This window comes from Trachemys scripta, chromosome 13 (genome assembly GCF_013100865.1).
Source record: "Trachemys scripta elegans isolate TJP31775 chromosome 13, CAS_Tse_1.0, whole genome shotgun sequence".
In the NCBI taxonomy this organism is placed as follows: domain Eukaryota; kingdom Metazoa; phylum Chordata; order Testudines; family Emydidae; genus Trachemys; species Trachemys scripta.
The window spans coordinates 14,613,449-14,638,186 of record NC_048310.1 but is presented as its reverse complement, the minus strand read 5'-3'; the positions used below and the strand labels follow the sequence as shown (position 1 = coordinate 14,638,186).

Here is a 24,738-nt window from a genome sequence, read left to right as displayed (position 1 = left end):
CAGCCAGTTCCTCTAAGGTCATTTAAAAATCAACAAGAGGTATCCTTGGCAAGTCCTGTATGATTTCATTCCTACTTGCAGCTGTTTCAGATTTATCTTCTTTTGTTATTGTGTCTCCTTCTTTTTACTGTTTGCATGCTAAATGCAAGATTTTAAGGGATACTGTCCAGCTAATCTCTTTTCACTAAAGCAGGATCCTTTTATCCCTTATGTAGGATCTACATCTGTATCTTATAAGCACATCTCTGCTCTCTTCAACTCACTTTCTCTTTAGGGGAAATCAATACAAATTTATCATCTAGTAGCTAATAACAAATGTAACGCTTTATAACTGCAACCTGGCTGTCTCCCAGTGGCAGCCAGATAATCAGTAAAGTCGTTCCACCTGGCTTCCTTTCCCTTTTCCCCATCCAACAAAGAGGAAGTGATTTACTGGTTTTAATTAGACATCTTTTCCTGCTTTGAAGCTACATTCACCTTCTCTTCCTGTGAATGTTCGCCTCTTTGTAAAACATCCCATCCATCTGCTACTTATTGCTATTGAAACCCATCTTCTTTCACAGAGTTTTCATTTTTTCCTTGATTCAATATCTCAGGTATGTTCGCTGAAGACTTTAATGTTCCCAATTATTTTATGTCATATCATCCTGAGAAAGTCACTGTGCTTTCACATATGGATATAAAGCAGGTGATACGGTAGCACATTACACTGATAAATAGGCAAATGTGTTATCACATTATCTTGAATACCAATCAATTTATCCATCCATGGTCAAGCTACTTTATTCTCTGACATCTATGATAAATTTCCCACTAAACAGTGGCATTTAGTTTAAACCCTTACCCAAATTCTAGCCAATGGTGGAGAGTGACTGAGTGTTTTGAGCCACTGGAAGTCAGTGACCCATTGCAAGCTCCTTTGGAAAGCTGCATAATTTTTGATGACCAAGTTCTCCTTGCTGTTTTGCTTACTGATGCTAACCTAATACGGAGAACATATTTTCAATGCTTACTTCCCACCATTGTCAGGCCTGATTTCTAAGACTAGGCAAATGGAGTGTGGAACCCACAATAAGTTCTTTCTTGAACTAAATCTCTTGCTAAATTCTTTGAAAAACGCTGACAACCTCTTTAAATTGAAACCAGGTGACCTTAAATTACCTATGTCTGAATCTCAGACAAATGTAATAGTGTCGAGCATTGAACTTCATTTAAAAATATTCTAGTATGTCTCCACTTAAGATGACACAATTGCCTTACCAAAACCATATGTTAAAAGCCTAGTATTAATTCCTGATCCCAGATTATCATTTAACTATCACATTTCTACCACCATAAAGCTTTGTCTATTTTTTCATCCAGCCAAAATCTGGCCATTTGGGGAACTAGGTTGTGAATCCACAGTGAATCTGGGCTTTTGTTGTTTCAGTTTTTATTGGCTTCTGTAAACCCACAATCAGCAGACTATAAATATTACTAGCTGTAACTTCAGGACTTTGCACTGATTCCAAGAAGCACTGGCATAACAGAGTAACTGCCGCACTTTACCACCTGAGATTCCACGCACTGCCCTATCTGGAAAAGCTCTGGTGGATTTTGAAATCTCATTGAGCTCTTGCAATTTTAACAAAGCGTGTAATGAAACACCACTGCCCTCATGCATTTCATTCCTTGTTCTCATCCCAATTTTATTCTCTTCCACCAAAAAATAGTTGGCCATGCAAGTTCGTATTTTTCCCCCCGCAACCCAGCTAAATTATAGATTCACTCCCCTTTGTCTTCCTTGGTATGACTGGTTCCCATAATTATATATATATATTTGTAATATTCCAATATAAATATGAAAAGCGCTGCATCATGCTTTTCTTGCCTTACACCAATTTTTGAATAGTATTTTAATGAATACTGTAAAGTTTTAGATTAAATGAGGTGCTCAGCTGAAGTCTGATTTTGGAAAACCAAAATCCCTTAGGTGCATTTTTCATGAAATATTTAGTGGAATCTTAGGGCAAGATTGTCACTGTTTAATGTATCCAGGCAGGGAAGTAAGGAGGCATAAGGTCCCACTTGCCTCCTTGCACATCACAAGGCAAGGGGAGAGCAGCATCCACATTTCCGCTACTCCTTATCTAAATAGATATGCTGGGAATGAGACGGCAGGGGCAAGGAGTGGATGGAACCTTTATCTGGCCCCACAGGACTGCAGCCAGCACAGCCAGGAAGGCACAGGTTAAGGTAATGGGATAAAGGGCTGATCCCAGATACTTCCCGTTTAGAGGAAGAAGGAGAACTATGGACCAAATTCTGAAAGTGTGTGATGCCCCTTACTGAGGGAACGTGGTAATTCCTTAATGTGGCCTTCAGTGATTTTTAATACTTTATCTCCTGAAAGTAAAAAGGAAACAATGTACGTATGTGACAGAAAAACAATCCAGGGATCTTAAAAATTGTCAGCAAACAAAAAATGTAATATGAATTCATCTTGCTTCAATCACCTTCCCATCTCTTAAAACATGGTTCATGCTGTACAAACTGGATCTCATAGAGACATTTTGGAGAGTGCTGGAATGCACAGATAAGTAAGCTCAAGCAATCTGGATCTACCATGCAAAGGATCATACTGAAGATGCAACTGGTGCACTCACAAAACCTTGCATTGGCATGCACAGATGTAGGAACCTCACTCCTTTATATGTGCATACATTTACTCCATTTATACATGCAAATGCCAGTAATACATGCACTATGGGTTTTTACAAGAGCACCCATTGTGCCCTCCTACAGAAATCTTCTCCAGAAACTAGTAATTGAATTGCTCTTGGGTCTTGGAAGAATACTGACAATAATAAAGCATCATAGACACAAGGTGGGTAAGGTAATTTCTTTTATTGGACCAACTTCTGTTGATGCGAAAGACCCGCTTTCGAGCTAGACAGAGCTCTTCCTCAGGTCTTGGGAAAGGTCTGAGTACCTTTCCCAGATCTGAGGAAGAGCTTTGTGTAGCTTGAAAGCTGGTCTCTCTCACCAACAGAAGTTGGTCCAATAAAAGAAATTACCTTACCCACCTTGTCTCGCTAATATCCTGGGACTGACATGGCTACAACACCACTGTATATAAAGTATCATATACATTTTAAAAAGAACACTCAATTTTCTAGACAAAAAGTTGTCAATATATAAGGGCCTGATCCTACAAATGCTTATTTAATGGAAATAAAAACTACCCTTGTAGTTTTCTCTTGTGAGAAAAATGTTGGCCGGGGTGGGCCCCCAAGCTTGTGATATGCTGTCTGCCTATCTTAGGTATTCATAGTTGAAGCAGGATCTGCTTCATCATTTGTACTGAAATAGTAAATTGTCATGTTACATTTTAGGGGCACGCTTGGTTTCTAATTATGGATTTGTTTGTTTATATTTTGGATTGGCTTTTTCATAGCTTAGAGTAATTGATGGAGCCAAAATAGTATACCTCTTTGAAAGCAACATGCTTTGCATTGCTTAAGAATAAAGTCCATTGAATGTCACTTAAATTATAGAGGGTAAATATATATATATATATATATATATATATATTAACAACAGTCCATAGGTTATCTATTTTTGAATACATAGCCCTACATGCACTGTAACTTTTCTAGTCATTAAAATCCCTGGTTGCCAATGCTAGTAGTGTAGGTATTTTAATAAAAATACATGGGAAGTTTAAATAAGCTCTCATAGGAGCAATAGCCTGAAGTTAAATGTTAATCCTAAGTGACGCTCTTCAGCATAATTTGATAGGATGAAAATAGACGAGCTATCTGGCATTAAAACCAGGTTTTTAAAATAGATTTTTGCAGAGTATTAGAAAGTGATCTGTTTTGTTGCAGATTATGCAATGTCAATTTACTATTCATACTTCAGTCTTCAGGGTTATAACAATATAGCTCAAATTACACTGCGTTATGATGATTAGATTCCCAAGATTTCAGTGTACTATTTCTTAGTATTTGTACATATACTAGTAGCTTTGGTATAAGGCTATTTTGGACATGACTGCACAGACCGGGCTTCGCGTCTGAAACGTTTCACTCCTAAGGCTAAAACGTTCATGTCAATAGACAAACATACAGAGAATGAAAGAAATTAGTAGCTTTTAAAAAGCACAAAATATCAAGATATACTGTAATATAAGAAAATTCTTTTGGCCCCCTTCAGCAATCCCTCCCAAACCAAAGCACTCAGACACGGGCTTAAATCCCATTGGCTTCAATGGGATTTAAGGACAAAATTAAGCACAGACTTAAATATTTCCCTGAATTAGAGCCTTAAAGACTAAGTAAGACTTAACTCAACTATCAAATATTCCAGATAAAAACTATACTAAATAAATGTAAAGGTCTGGCTAATACTGAACGAAGCCAAGAAAGCAGAAATTTCACACTGTGGTGTAAAGAGACTTTATTGTGGCTTCGTTTTACTGCACAAAGGAATGAAGGAGAGGTGAGTGTGAAGCTCTAGACTTGTTAATCATCGCTGCAAAGTTTCAGCAGGATACCACTTTTTTCAAATTACAAGTATTTTGAATGTAATGGAGTGTAGGACCAGACACGGCTGCCTCAGAGAAAGATGTACAACACTGAACGTCATCCTCCACATGTGCACTGAAGGCAAAATAATGCATTTGGTAGTGATCTAATCTGAGCACTAGTGCACGGGGTGGGAAAGAGTTGAATTCCCTAGGGGAAGAGCTGCTTCCCCTCTCTGACAGTGAAGGATGAGTCAAAACATGCCAAATGGACAAGCTGGAGGTTCCAGAGAGTTGTCAGAGATTTCCAGGGAAAGAGAGAAAATAATGTAGCTAGGGCCTCTGTAACTATCATCAACTAGCAGTTGGCCATCAAGTGTTCTGGGACACATTAAAGGAAAGTCTGGTAAAACAACTCGGTAGGAAAAGGATTTTCCTTACCCAGAGCAAAAGTGCTGCAATTCTAAAACGAAACCAAACCAAAAATGATATGAGCACTAAGTTCACTTTCTGCTGCACTGATCTCTGACTCAGGACACGTGGCAGACAGACCAGGCGATAATGACTTGGTTGTGAAAAATCTTTTTTTCACCCTCTTTCCCACATGGTGTTAGCTACAAAACTGCATGAATGGAAATTGCATAGGCACCCACGAGTAGTGTTTAGACAATCAATGACCTAATCCACATGCACAAAAGCCTGTATGTGCATATAGCTTCAGAAGAAATATTTGAAAATGTGGCTCTTACGCTTTACCATGCTGTTTGGTATTTAGTTTGCACGTCACTGAATTTTATTGTATAACATTTATTGAACCTATAATCTCCATTACAATTGTGTGGCAACTGAGAAATAATGCTGTGTAGTGTGTTTTACACATTTTCCTTTTCACTAGCCTTGTGACAGTTTACTAAATCCCAGACCTCGACACACTGGTGAAAGGCCTTTCAGTCTAGCATGACTATACAATTAAGTCTGAATAGTACCATGACTCAATGCTGTTCTTTAATCTGTCTGAGAGCTACAGCACTGAGCTAAAGCTGTCGTGGCTAATTCTGTAATAGACATCAATGATAGAATAAACAGAAGAAAGCTTACTTCAAAGACTAGCGTCTCATTAGTTGGCCCTGCTGCATATAGACTCTCTGGATGATTAAAAGAGCGTTGATAGTCAAAAATTGTCCCGGCAAAGGAGAACTTTCCGGGCCAGTCAATTGTCCAGTCCCCTGTTAGATAATACTTCTTATTCAGGTTGCGCACTGCAAGATAGCTGGTGGAGATGTGCAATTCCTGGATTTCAATACTACGTGCTCCTGCTGGAATGATGACCACTGGATAATAGTCTACAATGAAAGAATTAAGCAATATTTTTCCCAATTGTAATAATACAAAGTTCCCTATTTTGAGTAAACCAGGGATTATATAGACAGCGGTCCTGATCCATCAAATTGTTGCTTTAGATTTATGATGGTGTAACAACATTGATTTTAAAGGTTCTACACCAGCTTATAATTAGAGCAACTCAGTGGGTGAATGAGTCCCTGGAATTCTATTATTTTTTTCTTCTTGACTGAAGACAAGAAAAATTAAATTCTTTTTAAATACATATCAGGAACAATCAATCTGTTTCAGTTGTTTTACCAGGTTTTCTCTGTAATACTTATAATATAACAGGACCAATACACTTTTGGGGTGAAATGCAACAAAATGCAGAGAGTTTGTGCAAGGTCTTATACAGAACTAGATCTTCCAGTTATTGGGGATCTGCCTTATAAACAGGCCATTTCAATTGGAATGAATTTGTGTTTTATCTATGCATACAGTAAGGATTTATGCTTGGCCCTCACCCAAAATTTCACCCATTTGTAATATGGTCACACACTACAACTCACTTGGTCTATAAACTCCCAGTGGCTTATTGCTTCTGTAATTGCTCAGGGCATTTGAATGCTATATCTCTACATCTTGTTACTTACTGACATGGTCCCATCTGACCGCTTCACAATTTTAATGTAGTTAGCCTCACAACATGCCTGTGAGATAGGGAAGTGCTATTATCCCCATTTCACACATGGCAAAACTAAGGTAGACTAAGTGACTTGCCCAAAGTCACATAAGAAGTCTGTGGGGGAGCAAAGAATTCAACCTACGTTTCCCCAACCCCTCCACTAGGATCTTAATCACTGGCCCATCCTTCCTCTCTCAACTGAAGATGACTTTCCTGAGTCCCAGACTTGCACACTAAATACTGACCCATCCACAGAACCCAGCTGAAAGGTTCCAATCAAGGTACATCACAAAATACACATAAATTCTTTCTGGTTCCTAATAGAACAAGAAGCACCTGCATGTTTGTCATTAGTCTATGAACAACTTTTTATATCTTCCACAATCTCATTCAAGACAAAATACTTCAGATATTTTTCACTCACCTGCGACCTTAAACCCTCTTCCTTTTAAACCAGTGATGGGCAACCACAGGCCACACACTGCCCATCAGGGTAATCCACTGGCGGGTCACAAGACAGTTTGTTTACATTAACTGTCCGCAGGCACGGCCGCCCGCAGTTCCCAGTGGCCGCAGTTCGCCATTCCCGGCCAACAGGAGCTGCAGGAAATGGCGCGGGCCGCGGGGACATACTGGCCGCCACTTCCCACAGCTCCCATTGGCCAGGAACGGCGAACCGCGACCACTGGGAGCTGTTGGCGGCCATGCCTGCGGACGGTCAGTGTAAAATTCTCTCACGGCCCACCAGCAGATTACCCTGACAGGCCACAGGTTGCCCACCACTGCTTTAAAAAACAGGTGAGTGTGGAAAGTGGCTTAAGTAACAATAAAATACTTGCAATTTAACTAAGGAAAACTTATGGTCCTAGTTTTCTTGTAGCCTAGGAACAGCGGAGATATGAACTCTCCTCTCACTCTCCCCGTGAGTTTCAGTTTACATCTGGACCTTGAGCCACTGACCTAATGAGCGAAGAGTCATATACTACATGGAGATCCAGCCGAGCAATGAGCTGATGATCATGTGGAAAAGCTTTCCTTACCATTAGCTTTGTGCTGGATCAAGTACTGGCCTTTAAAGAACTTGCACGTTGAATTATCTCCTTTACAAACTCCACAGGCATCCAAAGCAGCTTTTGAACCAAGTCCACGATCACACCCTACTTGCTGAAAGCAAAAGGCAGAAGTGAAGGACTCAGACACAAGGGAATTTCAAGTAACAGCTGCATTTTCTATTAAGGAGTCAATTGTTCACTTAAAAATGACATTGTTACTGAAAGAAACTTCAGTTTATCTTACTTCACAAATTCCATCAATGCAAACATCGTATTTGTTCTGGGAGCATAAGGTTCCATCTTTCACTTTGCTGGACATTGCAAAGAAAAAGTCAAAATCTTCAGCTGTGCAGTACAATTTACATCTATCTTCCTCTGAAAACATGAAGAGACAAGTAGATTAAGAAAGGGATAGATAATAAGACAGTAAATATCATAATGTCACTATATAAATCCATGGTACACCCTCACCTTGAATACTGCATGCAGTTCTGGTCGACCCATCTCAAAAAAGATTATATTAGAATTGGAAAAGGTGCAGAGAAGAGAAACAAAAATGATTAAGGGTATGGAACAGCTTCTCCATATAAGGAGAGATTAAAAAGGCTGGGACTTTTCAGCTTGGAAAAGAGGAGACTAAGGGGAGAGATGGCCGAATCATGAATGGTGTGGACAAAGAGAATAAGGAAGTGTTATGTACTTCACATAACTCAAGAACCAGGGGTCACCCAATGAAATTAATAGGCAGAAGGTTTAAAACAAACAAAAGAAAGTACTACTTCACACAATGCACAGTTAACCTGTGGAACTCATTGCCAGGGGATGTTGTGAAGGGTAAACCTATAATGGGGTTCAAAAAAGAATTAGATAAGTTCATGGAGGATAGGACCATGGATGGCTATTAGCCAAGATGGTCAGGGATGCAATCTGATGCTCTGGGTATGCCTAGCCTCTGACCGCCAGAAGCTGGGAGTGGACAACCAGGGATGGATCACTCGATGATTGCCTGTTCTGTTCATTCCCTCTGGGGCACATGGCATTGGCTGCTGTCAGAAGACAGGATACTGGGCTAGATGGACCACTGGTCTGACCTAGTATGGCTGTTCTTATGTTCTACACAATGAGGTACAAAGTACTATTGTGATAGACATGGAGCTGCTATGCAGCTATGCATACATTTTATGAACTCTGCATGTGATGTGATCAGTCAGGAAAAATTATTGTATAACTATGGTGGGTTACTAGAATTTCCTGTGTGACTGTATTGATCTAACTCATATTAGGGTTTAATGGAATGTTTATTATACACCTATGATGCTTGAATTCCACCCTGCAGTCTTGGTGACAATTGAAACCATAAGGATCATGCTTGAGTGGTTTATCATGTCTTTAGGACCCCAGAATGGGTAGAACAGACAAATACGAAAGGTTATATGTTGTTATTTTAAATTAACACATGGATTTGGCAATCCACATGGACATATAATTAAAATCCAATACCATTATGAAAACATGTAAATTCCATTAGCTCTGCTTCAGTCTCTCCAATCTCTGTTGCTGATGTGGCTTCAAATTTCAGAGCCACTTGTCCACAGTTTCAAGTTTCATTTCTTATTAAGAAAGATTGGCTGGGGATTTGTAATATTTTCATTTAACTTTTCAATTAAAAACAGAGAGCATGTAAGTTGGCACAAATGATCAGCCTATTTGGAAGCTAAGACTGCGGGCTGGCATTTCAATTCAAAAGACATTTTCTTCCCCAAAGGAATCCACACAGCCAGCACCAGATTTAGGGGCAGGTGACCCATTTGATCACCTGGGGTGCTGGGCTTGAGGCGGGGACAGCGGGCTTTGTTAGATACAAAAGGGAAAATAGAATGTTTGAAGTAACATGTTTCAGGTGTTCCATATTTGGATTCATTTTTCACTAACCTCCTAGAATTTTGGGGACCTTTGTAGAATCTCATGGAACCTTCCAGACTTTCTGAGAACTACATTTTCCTCACACCTCTACTCCTGAGGGCATTCTGCACCAAAAAATTAAAAATTCTGCACCAAAAAAAATAAAATTCTGCACACAATATTTCAAAATTCTGCAAGTTTTATTTGTCAATAAATCAATTCAGAGGCTCCAGCATGGCACAGGTCACTGGCTGCATGAAGGTGGAAGATCACCCTGCAGCCCTCCCCACCCCCAGGACACGGACTCAGCGGTGAGGCTGCACCTGACCCTAACACAGCACAAGACCTGGGCCTATCCCAGAAACACCAGGTGTGAGGCAGGTAGGCTCAACCAGGCAGGATCCAAGTGTGAAGTGTGTGGGGATCCAGGTGTGGGATGAGAGGATTCTGTGTGGGACAATCTGGGTGCAGGCAGCTCACGGGGGGTCTAGGTGTGGGGGGATCTGGATGCACAGAGGCTCGTTGGAGGGTTCCAGGTGCAGGGGTAATGGGACTCTGCAGGGGGTTCCAGGTGAAGGTTGTTGGGGCTCAGTGGAGGGGTCTGGGTGTGGGAGAGTGGGGCTTGGTGGGGTGGGGGTCTGGGTGCAGCTAGTTGGTGGTCAGTAGTGTGGGGGTCTGGAAGTGGGGGCTCAGGGTGATGCAGGGGGTGGTGCAGTGGTGGGTGGTCCAGAGGTAGGGGGGGTCTGGGTGCAGGGGTTGAGGTTCATTGGAGTGAGGTTCAGGTATGAAGGGCTAGGGGGTTCTGGATGTACCAGTTGAGGCTTAGCGGGGGGTGGATGCTGAGCGTCCTGCAGCTGAGGGAGATTTCTGGGGGTGGGTCTGTCATAGCTCCAGCCACTCCTTGCAGGGGAAGAGGAAGTCCTATCCTCTCCAGCCCAGCCGGAACTAGCTGCTGATCCTGGCTCAAGGTAGGAGCCCCTGGCTGGGATGTCCCCAGCCCCGTGGTGATTTACCACTCTGTCGGCTGCTCTGGGTGCCTGAAACATTGTACCTGTGCTGATAGGGAGTGGTGCGTGACTGCTCTTGCTGCTTCCCTGTCAGAAAGTCATTTTTCTGTGGGAAAGCAATGAATTCTGTGCATGCTCAGTGGTGCAGAATTCCCACAGGAGTAAACCTCCTAGAATGTTGTCAGCCATCCCCTCATAGGTATACAAGGGGCAGGAAATAGCCAGTCAGTCAGTGAGATATAATTACTAACTGAAGTGAAGTGAGAGCCCAGATGTGATATTGTGAACCTTGTTTTACTGTGTAATTGTGAAAGTGTACTTGTGTTTTAAAATTTGAAGAGTGCAAATAGTGACTCATAAAGGAGATATTTAATGAGACACCAGAGATCTCTATTGAACCTCTATCTATGTAACAAAATAAAAGAAATACTGTTACTACTTTTGCCATGCTTAACACGTAATGTTTGATGACTTTAAGACAGCGGAACACAGACTTTTGCTCTCCGTAATGCTGTCTGTTTTCCCCTGTAGAAAGTAAAAGATGCCTACAAAGAAGCCTTCAGGAGCTCAGTATAGGAAGCGAAAAGTTCAGTTGCAATCTAGTTAGCAGCAAGGGGCAAATTTGATGGGAAAATAAACAGAATAACACAGACCTTTTGAACTAAAGGACTAGGGTTAACATTCTAAGGCTGTCACCTACTGTAACACTATTTAATACTGGTCCATCCAACGTTGATGCATAGTTCAATTTCTTGATGTTAGTACATTTCAGCTATTCTTAAAATTAAAAAGTTTCTATAAGATTAGAGGAAACTTTTTTTTTATTTGCTTATATATGGCATGCATAAATACAGATTTACAGATCCTGGCATGCAAATGTATTGTCTTGTATGACAGGGATAAATCATGCATGCAAGTTGTGCATCAAAGTTGTGAAATGGGCTACAAATGCAATAAAAAATATGGTATTCAAAAGTTTAATAAATGGGGGAGAGGGGCGCCAAAGACACTCCTCGCTTGGGGTGCCATTTGAAATAGGGCCATCCCTACACACAGTTAGCTGGCAATCAAGTCCTTCTTATACACAGAACACACATTATGCCTACAAGGGAATTGATTGGTTCTGTATTGGAAAATTCAATAATTATATTATAATGATTGCTTTTCATAGACTGGACAGTATTATTGAGTCACTTACTATCAATATTAAGCACTATGGCCAAGATTTCAAAAAACAGGAGCCTAAAGTTAGACTGCTAAATATACGTTTAGGCTTCTAACTAAGGGTATGTCTACACTGCAAAAAAACACTCGCGTCAGTGAGTTTCAGATCCCTGGTCTCCAGACTCAGGCTCACAGGGCTCATGCTACGGTGTTAAAAATAGAGTGTTAGATATTCCTGCGTGGGCTCTGAAACTCAGAGGGGGGTGGGATGTCTCAGAGCTCAAGCTCCAGCTCCAGCAGGAACATCTGCACTGCTATTTTTAGTGCTGTGATGTGAACCTGAGTCTGTAGACCCAGGCTCTTAGACTTGCTGAGGTGGGTGGTTTTTTGCAGTGTAGACATACCCCAAGTATTCTAATTTTCAATACCCAGAAGTTTCCATTGAAGATCAAAGCTGCTCAGCAGTTTTGAAAATCAGTCCACTGTCTAAATACAGACTTAGGGGGAGATGTTGAAAAGCACATATGGGGCTTTAGGTGTGTACGTCCTGTTTACTTTCAACAGTACTTGTGCTCCTAAATCCCTCTGGTGCTTTTTAAAAAATTTTCCTTAAGGCTCCTATTTTTGAAAATCTTGGCCCATCTGTTGAACATAAATGTGTCACCAGATAGTAAATATTAAACAAGATACATCATATGAAGGATTTAATGCAATAGACATTGCCACCTAGTTCTGAGACCCACGCCAACTAGATCACTCCTCTTTAACTTTACACATTCCTCCCACCCACAACGGCTATATCAGAAAGCAGGCTTCTAGCCAGTAATCAAACTACTTATAACATGTCTGTATAAATAAAGATGGCTTAAATCACTGTATTCCCAGCTAATGTTGACTATCCTCTAAAGAATATTTAAACAGACCACAAATAAAAGCATATTTTAAAATATATATGTATGTAAAAGTATGCCCTCTCAATATTTGAAGGCAACTTCTGTGAATTGTAGACAAAGCAGCCACCAATATGACATATACCCGCCACTTTCATTTAAGAAATAGCAATCACAAATATTCACTGTGCTTTGAAACTACAGGGAAGCATTTGTAGCTATTAACTACCCAATAAAATCCTAATAATGATACTGGATGTTTACAAAATTGAGGCTTATGCAGGAAAAATAAACTTAAACTTGAGCAACAGAGAAGGAATATTTACTGAGCTATGAGTCTTATAAAGCCCCAGCAACAATTCTCATGAGAATATACCAGTAGGAAACTCGAAAGGGTTGATTTACTGTTACATTTAGAAATCTGAGAACATTCCAAATGAATGAAGATTCTGGCATGTTATTGTAGGAGTTGGTGGTTCCCATATAGAGAAATTCGTGGGAAAAGGTGGTTTGTTGTTTTATATTGCCTTTTTTTTTGTTAAAACAAAACAAAAATAAAAAACCAAAGCAAACCCAAACAAAAGTGAGGGACAGCATGGTCAGGGAACAGAGGATAGAGATCTAAATTCACGATCAAAGCCAACTTTGCAGGCTCTTACATGTGATGTTACACTGAAGACCAAATTCAACCCTGCTAGAAAGCACGTGCAGCTCCACAGAAGTCTCCCTGGATTTCCACACACTCACAGAGGGGCTGCATTTGGCCCAGAAAATATCAATGAATTATAACAAGGTAGCCTGCCTCACACAAATTATTTTGTCAATCAGAACCATGGCCAAATTACCTTCAACTTTAGTATAGGGCTTCCAACTGTAGTACCATCCACGGAAAGGCTTGCTGTTAAATTCTGCACACTGCTGGGCACGGAAATCCAGACTATTGGGTGGACATGACTGAATATTGCAAAGCTGATAAATACGACTGGAGCCCTGACAGAACTTGCCACCATACTGTGGCCTACAAAGAAAGAAAAAAGAATATTTTGCAAAACCAAAAGTGGATGTGATTGACACCTGTTAAATACATTCAATGACAGTTCATTAAGAAGCACCATTCTATTGACTTCTGTTGAGCTAAACAGCACAACTTATTGACCCAAAAGGTCACTATTTCTCTCAAGATACAATTAATTTTAATTATCACCAAAACCAAGCAAAGTAGTCAACAAACACTATCTGCTTGGATCATTATATATCAATTGAACCATGTGCCCATCTAGAAGTAAATACTGTTTTCACTGAATTAAACTCTCGCCAGTCAGGGTATTTTTATTTGCATGTATCATCTGATCGGTCAACACAATTACAGATCTCAGAATTATTGACCTGCGGAAGTAAACAGTATCAATGTACTGACTTGCTATATGCCAGTTTTCAGTTTACTGTGATCCAGGAATTCTCATGTATGTAACAATAATTATTTACCATAATAGTTGTTAATAAAGGAAAAAATAACAGATAACATAAAAGTAATCAAACATACACTGAATGAACAATTGCATTCTGATATTGTTAAAACTACGATATGTAGAAATGTTCCTTTAAATAATTACCCAGCAGCTCAACTCTTACAGGAGAACAAGGGATTGTGCACAGTTGTTCTGATGTAGGAAAGCACTTATGTACATGTTTAACTTTAAACACATGTTTAAGGCACACTGACTTCAATGGACTTTAATTGTGCACTTGAATACCCTTCTGAATAGTGATGCTTTGCTAAATTTGGACTAGTACAAAAATAAACTATATCATTAGTTTGCTAGTATTCATATATTAATTATATAATCAGATTTTTAACTGCTAGTTGGGCGTATATAAATATAAACAAATTAAAAATGTTAGCCTTGCTTTTTTTCAGAATGTTTACAGAGCTGATCAGTTGATTACTGTATTCACTCACGTCTCTATTCCTTGCAGATCTACATAGAAATCTACTGATGTTATGGTTTCAATGTACAATTCTGCAGTGTTCCAGTATACCACTGTGCCCAAAACTATATGATTTTATTATTGTTGTTAGCATTATTTATATTTTCATAGTACCTGGGAGCCCCAGGCATGGACCAGAACCCCATTGTGCTAGGTGCTGTACAAACACAGAACAAAAAAACAGTCCCTACCCTAAAAAGCTTACTGTCTAAATATAATACAAGAGAAAATAGATGGATATAGACAGATGGACAGGGACATACAAGGAAACAATCTGACTGTATTGGTCAGTATGATAAGCTGTGTTCTCAGCAAACCAGCAGCCTAACCATTGTCAAGTATTTTGTATTATTCCACTTAGCCTGGCTTCTAGTGAAAAAGATGTAAGTAGACTTTTGTTCCAATTCTGCACCTGCATACATTTGTCTAATGATGGTTTAAGAGGTTAGGGAAAATACACACTTGGAATGCATGTTATGGTCTTTTAGTGAATGGCCTGGCTATGTTACACAAACATCATGGGAAACACTTTCAGAATAATGTACCTGGTGCAGTATTTGCACAGTTCCTAACGAAGATAATGGGAGCAGTTTGTTTAAATCCCTAAACACTGTATTATAAACGTCCAGTATATCTTGTAACTTATGTTAACACACTTTCCTGTTGAATCCATTGTGGAGTGATGCTGAGTGGACATCTAGGTAAAATATGGATAAGAGATTCCAGGTGCATTTTGCAATTATATTTTATACTATTTGCTTATTCCCACATTCTAATCCTCATACATTTGTAAAACAAGCTGGAGTCTGTTTTTATGTCTTGAATCAGCATTACTGCTTTGAAGGCAATACAATAGCTGGCTTTTTCAGAAGTCTTTAGTGAATACTGGACTACAGAACAGTCTCTCAAAGGAAATGGTGGAAATCCATCTGTTAGCCCATTTAAAACTGGGCAGAGCACTAGGGAAATGTGCTCTAGGGAACAATCTTACACTGACCTCACCCAGGGATGGACTAGAATCGTTACTAGCCATCTTAACACTGGGCCTATAGTGAACTAAGGCATGCTTCCCATCCTGATTGGCAGCCGTTCAATTCAGCCAAAACTATTCTTCAGCTCAGAGAGCATACATGTTGACTGAGTGTAATAGATGGCAGTTTTGCCTCAATAAAGTAGGAAAAGTTGTTGGGCTCATTCTCATTTCTGTTCAGATGCCTTTCCTTTACAGCATGTATGATTTATTTTAGTTCCTCTGGCCTAGGGAACAAGACTCTCTATATGTAAGTGGGGGAAAGGAAGCAAGTCCCTGCCCAAGTAAAAGTCACCAAACAAGCGAAATAACAGAATAATTTAGGATTAGATTGTGGCTTTTAGCCCCAGCCCTGCATTTGAGGATGGTAAAAAGCTCCACCAACTTAGAGGAGCACCGAGAGAAGCATTCTAGTTTTCCATTTGTGCTACAGACCTTTAAATGGTGCGGAATACTCCACTCTCTACCAAACTGCTGGTCAGTGAGTAAGTGAGAGGTACGGTATGGGTAGGGTTCTGCTTACCCCTCACCTGTCTCTGCCCCTTATCAATGAGTCACTCCCAAAGGGGAGAAACTAATTAGAAGACTCTTCACCTCTGGGAAGCCCTTATATGGGCTGTCCAAGAGGACTCAGGTGTTAAGTTAGGGCTAATCACAATCTAACCCTGAGCTGTTACTATGTGACTAATCAAATGATATTATTGTTGTTTTGTTTATTTAGCAGAACCAAATAGTGTACTACACATCTCACAATACAAATAGGAGTGCACAGTCTCTGTCCCGAAGAGCTTACAATTGAAGGCCCTGATCCACACACACACATTCATAACTTCACACATAGGAGTAAAGTTTCTCACATGTCTAGGTGTTTTCTGGATTCAGACAATGGAAGAATGAAGGGAATACCAAACCACCCAAGAAGTTTTGAAGTAGGGGCTGCAGAGAATAGACTCCAAAGACTAATTTATAAACCATCTCAGAGTCCAAGCACAAAGACTCCAGTAAATGTACTAATAAATAACACATTTAAAAAAAGACCTAAGGTATTACAATACTATTCGTGTGGCTTAACTGAATTTGCCCGTCTGCGATACCGATAGCAAAGCCAATGCCCCTACTTCAAAATAATGTTAAGCAGTCCTACTGGTGTGTATATATATATGTGTTACCATATGCACATTCCATCATTACAGTAGTAGCTAAATGATTGATTATGAAGTCACATCTTCTGCAAAAAACAAAAACAAATAGACATGTAGTCAATACCTTGTTGGAGCAGATGTGACAACAATTAAAAGATCTGGGATGACTATTCACTTGAAGCTGACAGATGGAATACAAACAATACACTGCAATGATCTGTACACTGCTCTTTACAGAGATGGTATTCAATGCAGTACAGTTAATAATGGTAACTAGACCAGGGGTCGGCAACGTTTGGCACGCGGCTCGCCAGGGAAAGCACCCTGGCGGGCCAGACCAGTTTATTTACCTGCTGATGCAGCAGGTTCGGCCGATCGCGGCCCCCACTCGCCGCGGTTCGCCGTCCCAGGCCAATGGGGGCGGCGAGAAGTGGCACAGGCCGAGGGATGAGCTGGCCACGGCTTCCCGCCGCCCCCATTGGCCCGGGATGGCAAACCGCGGCGAGTGGGGGCCACGATGGGCCGAACCTGCCGTGTCAGCAGGTAAATAAACTGGCTCGGCCCACTAGGGTGCTTACCCTGGCGAGCCGCGTGCCGAACGTTGCTGACCCCTGAACTAGACCACGAAGTGCTGGCTCCAAACTCCTTCAAATTTTGTAATAGTTTACATCTAGATGTGCACACTTCAGCATAGGCCCAAATGCTATTAATAGTATTACAATGCTAACGTGCCTTTTTTTCCTATATGAAGTCAATGGTCTATAGAATTCTTTCACGGTCCTTATAAAATTTGATTAGTTACTGCTTCAAACTGCATCATTACTTTAAATTTTCAGTGCTTGTGATCATTCTTAAAATAATTGAATACAAAAGAATAAAAAGTTGTTTTAGTTAATACATTATTATTATTATTATTTTAATCTTTTTATTATGCACATGCCTAAAACTGTATTCTAATATTTTAGCAACCAGTGCACAATTATGAAGCAGGTAGGACGCAATCCCACTGATATGATTTAGGTATTAACTTAAATCTCTTGGGCACTATTTAGGCCCTTTCCCAGCTGAACTATTAAATTATGTAATCTATTTCTTGGGAAACTATCTTAATTGTACAATATTGTGATGTATGAAAACCAGATCTCTAAAATTATGCTGTGGCAATTTATACAAGCATAATGAGTTTAGCAAATCTGCATAGCTCTCAGTGTACTATAGCTGACCTCAGTAGGTGTTTGGTAGTGTAAATTCATGCTTAACTCAGACTGTCATTCAGACTGTTTCAAAAGACTCTAGGGCAGGACCACAGTGACTGTGTTACAAGTGTCAACAAAAAGGAAATTGAATTGGTTGGGTATTATTTACAGGAAGAGACTCATACTCACACACAGATGTGCGCACACAAACAGGAAAAGGTTTTTAAAACCAGGAATCTAAATTTACTTCATATTTAAGCTCCAAATAAGTGATCTGATCTTTAAACTCACTGAACATCCAGTAGTTCCTACTGAACTCACTGGAGACTCAATGCTTTTGAAAATCAGGCCATGTATTTAGAAGCCCTATTTTGAGGGCTGAAATGAATCTTCAGAGGGGCATACTCATGATGCTGAAGACTGAATTTCACCAACAGTTCAGGCTAAATTAGCTGAATGCCTTGGTGTCATCCAAAACCTTTGAAAAATCAAAGTGGGAGAAACAAATTTAGTTTTCCACATGCAGTTTGGATTTGGGAAACAGAAATGATTGTTAGGAATTTTGAAGATTTAAGTCTGAATCATTAGAATTACGTGCATGTGCACATGCACAGAATACAGTTTCCACATTGCAACTAGTTAACGACTACTTTCCAATCATTCACCTTTATTTTAAAAGCACTATTGGTCAGGGATGTGAAATACATCTATATGTGTATTTGTTCATCCTGGAACAGGATGTTCTGTAGACAGTGTTTTTTATAGTGTTGGGGTTTCATAAGTCTAATTCTGATAGAGATTTATAGTTACTCCTCTTGGCTCTAAGTGAATTATCATTAGCATAATGTAATTAGAGTAGGCAGAGACAAGATCAAGTACTGGCATTGAACATAACATGTGTTCATACCAGAATCCATAACACACCTTTCTTAATGATGGTTTAAATACAATATATTGCAGTCACACATGGTTCCTATTGGAATGGTTTACTTATAACACTGGCTGAAATGTAAATCAAAGTACTCAAGCTAGTTGAAACATTTCAATTAGTAGAGGTCCCCCTTCTGTATTCTGTGCTGTGCCGAGATAGTGCTCTTTTCTCAAGTTCTTGTATGGCTAAGTAGATAGATAGTATATACATAGATCCCATGGAAACTTCAACATAAAAACTAAACTCTATCTATCTGCATTAAAATTGTGACGCAAATGGACCAATCTAAAAAAAAATTCAAATGTATATGTGATTCTCCATTGAGAACCCATTTGTGCACGTCTAGAGACTGCTGTGAATTCATATATACCACGAATCCTGTGTCTATCCAATAACACTGAGACACAACAGAAAAAGTTAAGCAAGTGCGCTGCCATAGATTTTTAAGGATTAGTTCCATTAACTGAAGGGCAACAGAGACTGTTATAACTAACCCACATGTTCCCATAATATAAAATGTGAAGTGTGAATGTTGCTACTATAACATTATATAGTAGGTGTGTATGCTACTTTACAGTTTCATATAAAATCTGTCATATTTTGTCTTTTTATTGGCCATGGTTTAAATAATCATTTTATTGACTACGATGGAGAGCATGTGTGTCTATGCCTGTCTAGAGATGTATCCAGAATAAACCAGTGAACCTTTTTTTCCCTGCAAGCTAAACCGAATTGAATGCTTGGGAAAGATGCTGGATCGATAGCACTTCATCACTCATCTGAAATGGTAATTCTAAGCAATGAGAGGGTTTTTTCAATCTAAAAGCAATGTAATCTTTGCCTTTTGGACAGAAATGCCAATTAAGGTATACATTAGTGAAAGCTGGGAAGGCCGTGTGGGAGTATGTACACAATATTACAGTAAAATGTATAGATTAAAATAGACATTAGAGCTACTTTAAAATTACAGCTGGTCAAAAAATGGGATTTATTTTGCCAAAAATTTGTCCCTTTTTTATTCTAAACATTTTGCTATGTTTCAACCAGTTCTATTTAAAACTCAGTCAGGCCTGATCAAAAACCCATTGATGTCAATGGGTGTCTATTCACTTATGTCAGTGGGCTTTAGACAGGCCCTTCGTCCCTGATATCGGAATATCCTTCCTCTTTCAGAGCTCTCCATCCTACTGATTTGTAACTGATTACTCACAGTGTATTGGGGAGCTTTCTGAGAGTCTCAGAAGCAGCTATCCCCATGTGAATTTGCAACAAAATCTACTCTTTCCCCTTTTTTGTTGTATCAGAAATTATTATTATAAAAACAATACCTTTCCACATCAATGTCTTACTTTGGGTTATTGCAGTGTCTCTCTTGATAGGTGACTCCACCTCCACAGGTCCGAGAACACTTGGACCATTCAGACCACGCAGCCCATTGGCCATTAACAGGCTTGGGTCCATGATCTCCATATCTGACACACTGACCTCTTCGACACCACTGTCAAAAGAATGTCAACAAATGTCCCATCACAGCTGGTGCTACCTAGTAGGCTGCTGAGAAGAAAAGACCCAGGTGCCAATCCTGCCATCACTTAAGCATCCATTTAACTCTATATAAATTAGCAGTCCCATTGAATTCAATGGGATGGCTCACAGAAGTATTAGCAGGACTGGAGCCCTGGGTAGTAACAAGATAAATAAGATGACAGGTAAAAAGAAAAACTCTAGCACTTGTCTAGCTTTGAGTCTCTGCCTATGTCGAAATGACTGAGGACCAAATTTTAAAAAGTGGTCTCTAATTTTGGGTGCTTCAATTTTGGATGGCCAACTTCAGATACTCTGTCTGATTTTCAGAAGTGATGAGTACCAAAAACTCCAGCTGATGTTAACAGCTGCTGTTGGTGCCTAGCACCTCTAAATCATCCCCAGACATTCAGAGTTGGGTATATAAAAATTAGAGGCCATTTTCCCCTCTAGCTATTAATTTACTGTTATTGCAATAAGAGAAAGGGGGAAATGAAGAAAAATACTCAAATACAGCAAGGAAACAAATCAGGCTCTTGAAAATTACAATATCTAATACAAATTACATGTTACAGTAAAATAAAATATCAGTAATTATTGAATCACACGCACCAATAGCAACGATTATTATTATCTCTCATACTTGCAATTACAGTGTCATGGTAAAGCAAATGAACATATCCTCAGACTCCTTCCAATAGGCTGATCAATAAAGATAATACATCTATAGACTATGGGCCAAATTCATTCTGGGCAGAAGCAGCTACAGTAAAATATATGCTGCTTCTGCCAGGAATGAATTTGCAGCCTTGCTCTAACTCCTATTAAAAGCATTCTATTTTTTTCAATGACTTAAATGAGAGTTGGATCAGGCCGTTGGTCCACTGTATTCTAATACAAGTTAGAATACTGTAGCTCCACTAATTAAATAACTTACCATACTTATGCCACAAGCTGTCCCTTCCGCTGCTGGCATGAACTTTGTCTCACATCTATGACCCACTTTATGACACCAGAGTGATTTGCATATATCCTAGAAAAAAATCAGAGAATTCCCCCATTGTATGCTGATGTCCAGAAGTTTTTCATGAGTGACACTTCATCAAAGCATTCCTTTGCTCTCACAAAAGCCCTATGAATTAGACCCATTTCTGAACAAAGAAGAACTAGTTCTACATTTTATAGCATAATGATACATGCTGGTCTACTGACTTTATATTTCTAGAACATTTTCAAGTTTGGTTCTCTGATTATTTTCTTGTCTTTTCAAGGTGAGACTATAAAAGAACCGCTAGCTATTAAAACTCCAAGGGCAGAACAGGAACAACTCTACAGGCCTTCTAAACATGTGGAGGGAAACAATTTTCTGGAAACACACATGAAATGTTTGGAAAGACTGTGTATAAAAAAATTGTTGTCACCTGGCAAAATGCTGGTTAACATAAAATAATCCCAAATGTTGCAGCATAGCCATAAGAATTAATAATGACAACACATCGTCAGAATGACCATATTGTGATTTTAACAGAACACCTTTCTTAAAGAAATCGAAGGGGCCAGAACAGCCACCTACATAAATAATGGGTTCATATGACTACATCCTACATCAAAAAGCTAAGGATGGAAAGCTGCATTTTTATTACTCTGGAATAATCTTCTCAAGAGGAGCTATATTGCGCCAGGCCTTTTTGCAAATGCATAAGGACTGAAGGAACATATAAAATCTTCCCTTCCTTGCACCCTCTGTACACGTGACACAATTGGAGCACTTAGTTTCCCCTGAGTTGTAGCCACACCACCCTGGTCACTGGAGAAAAGAGCATGCTGTAGCATCCTAATGAATGGTGAAGCTTGTGCATTCAGCCTGGGTTTTTTGTGGATCCTGGAAAGATTTTGCATCTCAGAGGCACAGTCCCTTCTGAAGCTCCCTCTGGGGTTATGGAACTCCCTAACAGGCTAGAGCCTTCAGAGCATATGACAAGCATGCCAAGCAATTTCAGGTTTAGAAATAATCCAGACCTTGTTGCTCATTGTACTCGCACTCAGTTATAGGACATTACAGTCTTCTAATGTCAGTTCTAACTTTGTCAAAAAGATATTAACAGGTACCTTCACAAAACTGAGGTTGCATAGTTTTGCTTTCATTCCAAATTGCCATTTGCACTGGGTATCCGCATCATAGATCTGCCCTGGCAGTTTATCAGGGTATTTATATTGTCCTGTTTGTTTAGGTTCATCAATCAGGCAAGCGGCTTGAGCTGTACTATAATGAGAACATATATTTATTAATCATGATGTTGAGCTTTTTAATCAAAAAGACTTTTATTTGCTACAGAACAGCAAAAACACATGCTATTGCATACAGTACCTTTCACGAGCATTGTAGGCATGCACTGAATGAGAATACTTGCTGCAGAAGCCAAGAGATGTTGACTTCTTGTTGGTAGCCTGACCTGCAAAGTTTTAGGAAGCAGGAATTCCCAGGCTTTAGGATTATGGTAATATTAGATATAAATGGTGTCAATTTCCTATTCTCCCTTCCTTATGTGAGTGTAACCAAGAGCAAGGAGATCTCCCTAGACTACGCTTTCCAGAAGTGCAACACAGGATCTGATGCAGAACCCACATGTGCAGTGTCTCATTTCTGCGTTTTCTTCATGTGAAAGGCCATACAAAAAGGCCACAGAGTTTTAGTTGAGAGACCAATCAGCATTATGTGTTTTTGGCTGATTGCGCACATGTTAAAGCCAAAATTGCATATTATTATCCATCATTCCTCCTCCTTAGTGCTTGTGGTTCCATGAGTATGGAAGTTCAATCTACCTACAATTTGCCTTCCAACTATGCGTTTGTTGGGCCATACTAAATGCTTGAATGCCCCAACTTGGATTAATAATTTTCCTATAGCAATATTACTTACTGTGGCAGAGAAAATCACCCCAAATTCTGTCATCTTTCCTTTCCCCTAGTCAGGTAAACCAATTTGGTATCTAAGTGTCCACTCCTATATTTAATGGCAATGTATGCATATTATGCCATTGTGGGGTTCATGTAATAAAAGCAAAAACTTATGTTGCAGAGATTGCAATTCTGGTGATCGTAAATGCTAAAACTAAAGGCTGCTCCTTTATCAGCATACATGGTTTGTACCAACGTGCTAGGAAAATAATGGAATACCTTTTTTTTCAGCAGCTCTGTAAAATACGCTTATTGAAGGCATGACAATCAGATATGACTAAGTCAGGAAAAAATCCACAAATATTCATTCATTTCCCCTGTCAGCACCCCTTTTATATTCACTTTTCACTAATATTCTAATAAACCTGTTTGACAAGAACGTTTGGGGAAAGAACGAAATGCAAGTGAATATTACAGCATATTCACAGAGGATGAAATTCATTCCTATGAAGAGAGCCAGCACAAAGGCCTATAGTACCACTTATGTCCCACACAAACCAAAGTTTGTGGGCTCATCTAGTACATTGGTTTGGATTTCATCTCTGTGAAAAAGGCCAATACAAAACCAAAGTAAAATTTTAATTTCTAATCATGAGTATTTACATCAGAAAGCCAATTCTAAAAGTTGCCACCCTCCTCTGGAAGATCCTGACTTATATCTGACCTACCTGAGGAATTTATTGAGATACTGCCTGCTGCATACAGACCAGGAAAACACCCCATTGTTTCCTGTAAGCGTGGGAGACATAATGTTACCTTCGGCTTTTCTACAGGGATTTCCTTCTCCATCGTGAATCATGCCAAAGCTAGAAAGAGAACCACAAATGAGAGGGGCACCCGAAACAAAATGCCAGAAACAAGAGACAGCTTTTAGAGGGAAAGAAACGCTGTTATTTTATAGCAGTAATTCTATCAACAAAGTCCACAAGTCAGAAATAAATGAACACAACAAATGGTCACTAGTCAAGCCCAGGTTAATAGAGATTGAAATTTATTCTTGGAGTACAGTACATGGAACTGGACAAAGAAGGTTGAGTTTCAGGGGAAATCTAGTTTGGAGAGGCATCAGGGGTTCAGGAACATAAATCAAACCCCCAGGCTGCCAGTACACAAACACCAGAACATCATCATGTAACATCAGTGTCTCAGCCTGCTTAATAAAGTTCTCTTTCCTGCACATCAGTTTGCTAATGAAACAATTATCATCTACCAGCTGTTTGGTGGCCCATGCGAAATAAGGTGGTGGGCTCATTCCTCTACTCCAGGGGTCAGCAACGTTTGGCATGCGGCTCACCAGGGTAAGCACCCTGGCGGGCCGGGCCAGTTTATTTACCTGCTGACGTGGCAGGTTCGGCCGATCACGGCCCCCACTGGCCGCGGTTCGCCGTCCCGGGCCAATGGGGGTGGCGGGAAGCCGCGGCCAGCACATCCCTCAACC

General features: G+C 39.8%; 1 protein-coding gene across 2 annotated transcripts in view; it reads right to left on the bottom strand.

The window, feature by feature from the left end:
* ADAMTS18 (ADAM metallopeptidase with thrombospondin type 1 motif 18) overlaps positions 1-24,738 on the bottom strand; it is a 103,994-nt gene that overhangs the window by 27,240 nt on the left and 52,016 nt on the right. For both annotated transcript variants that reach the window (XM_034788885.1, XM_034788886.1), the window contains 8 exons: positions 23,969-24,106; positions 22,452-22,605; positions 21,280-21,375; positions 20,168-20,316; positions 13,376-13,548; positions 7,812-7,942; positions 7,556-7,679; positions 5,606-5,850 (listed from right to left, as the gene is read on the bottom strand). In XM_034788885.1, coding sequence (XP_034644776.1) covers positions 5,606-5,850; positions 7,556-7,679; positions 7,812-7,942; positions 13,376-13,548; positions 20,168-20,316; positions 21,280-21,375; positions 22,452-22,605; positions 23,969-24,106 — 1,210 coding nt within the window. The remainder of the gene's footprint in view (positions 1-5,605; positions 5,851-7,555; positions 7,680-7,811; positions 7,943-13,375; positions 13,549-20,167; positions 20,317-21,279; positions 21,376-22,451; positions 22,606-23,968; positions 24,107-24,738) is intronic.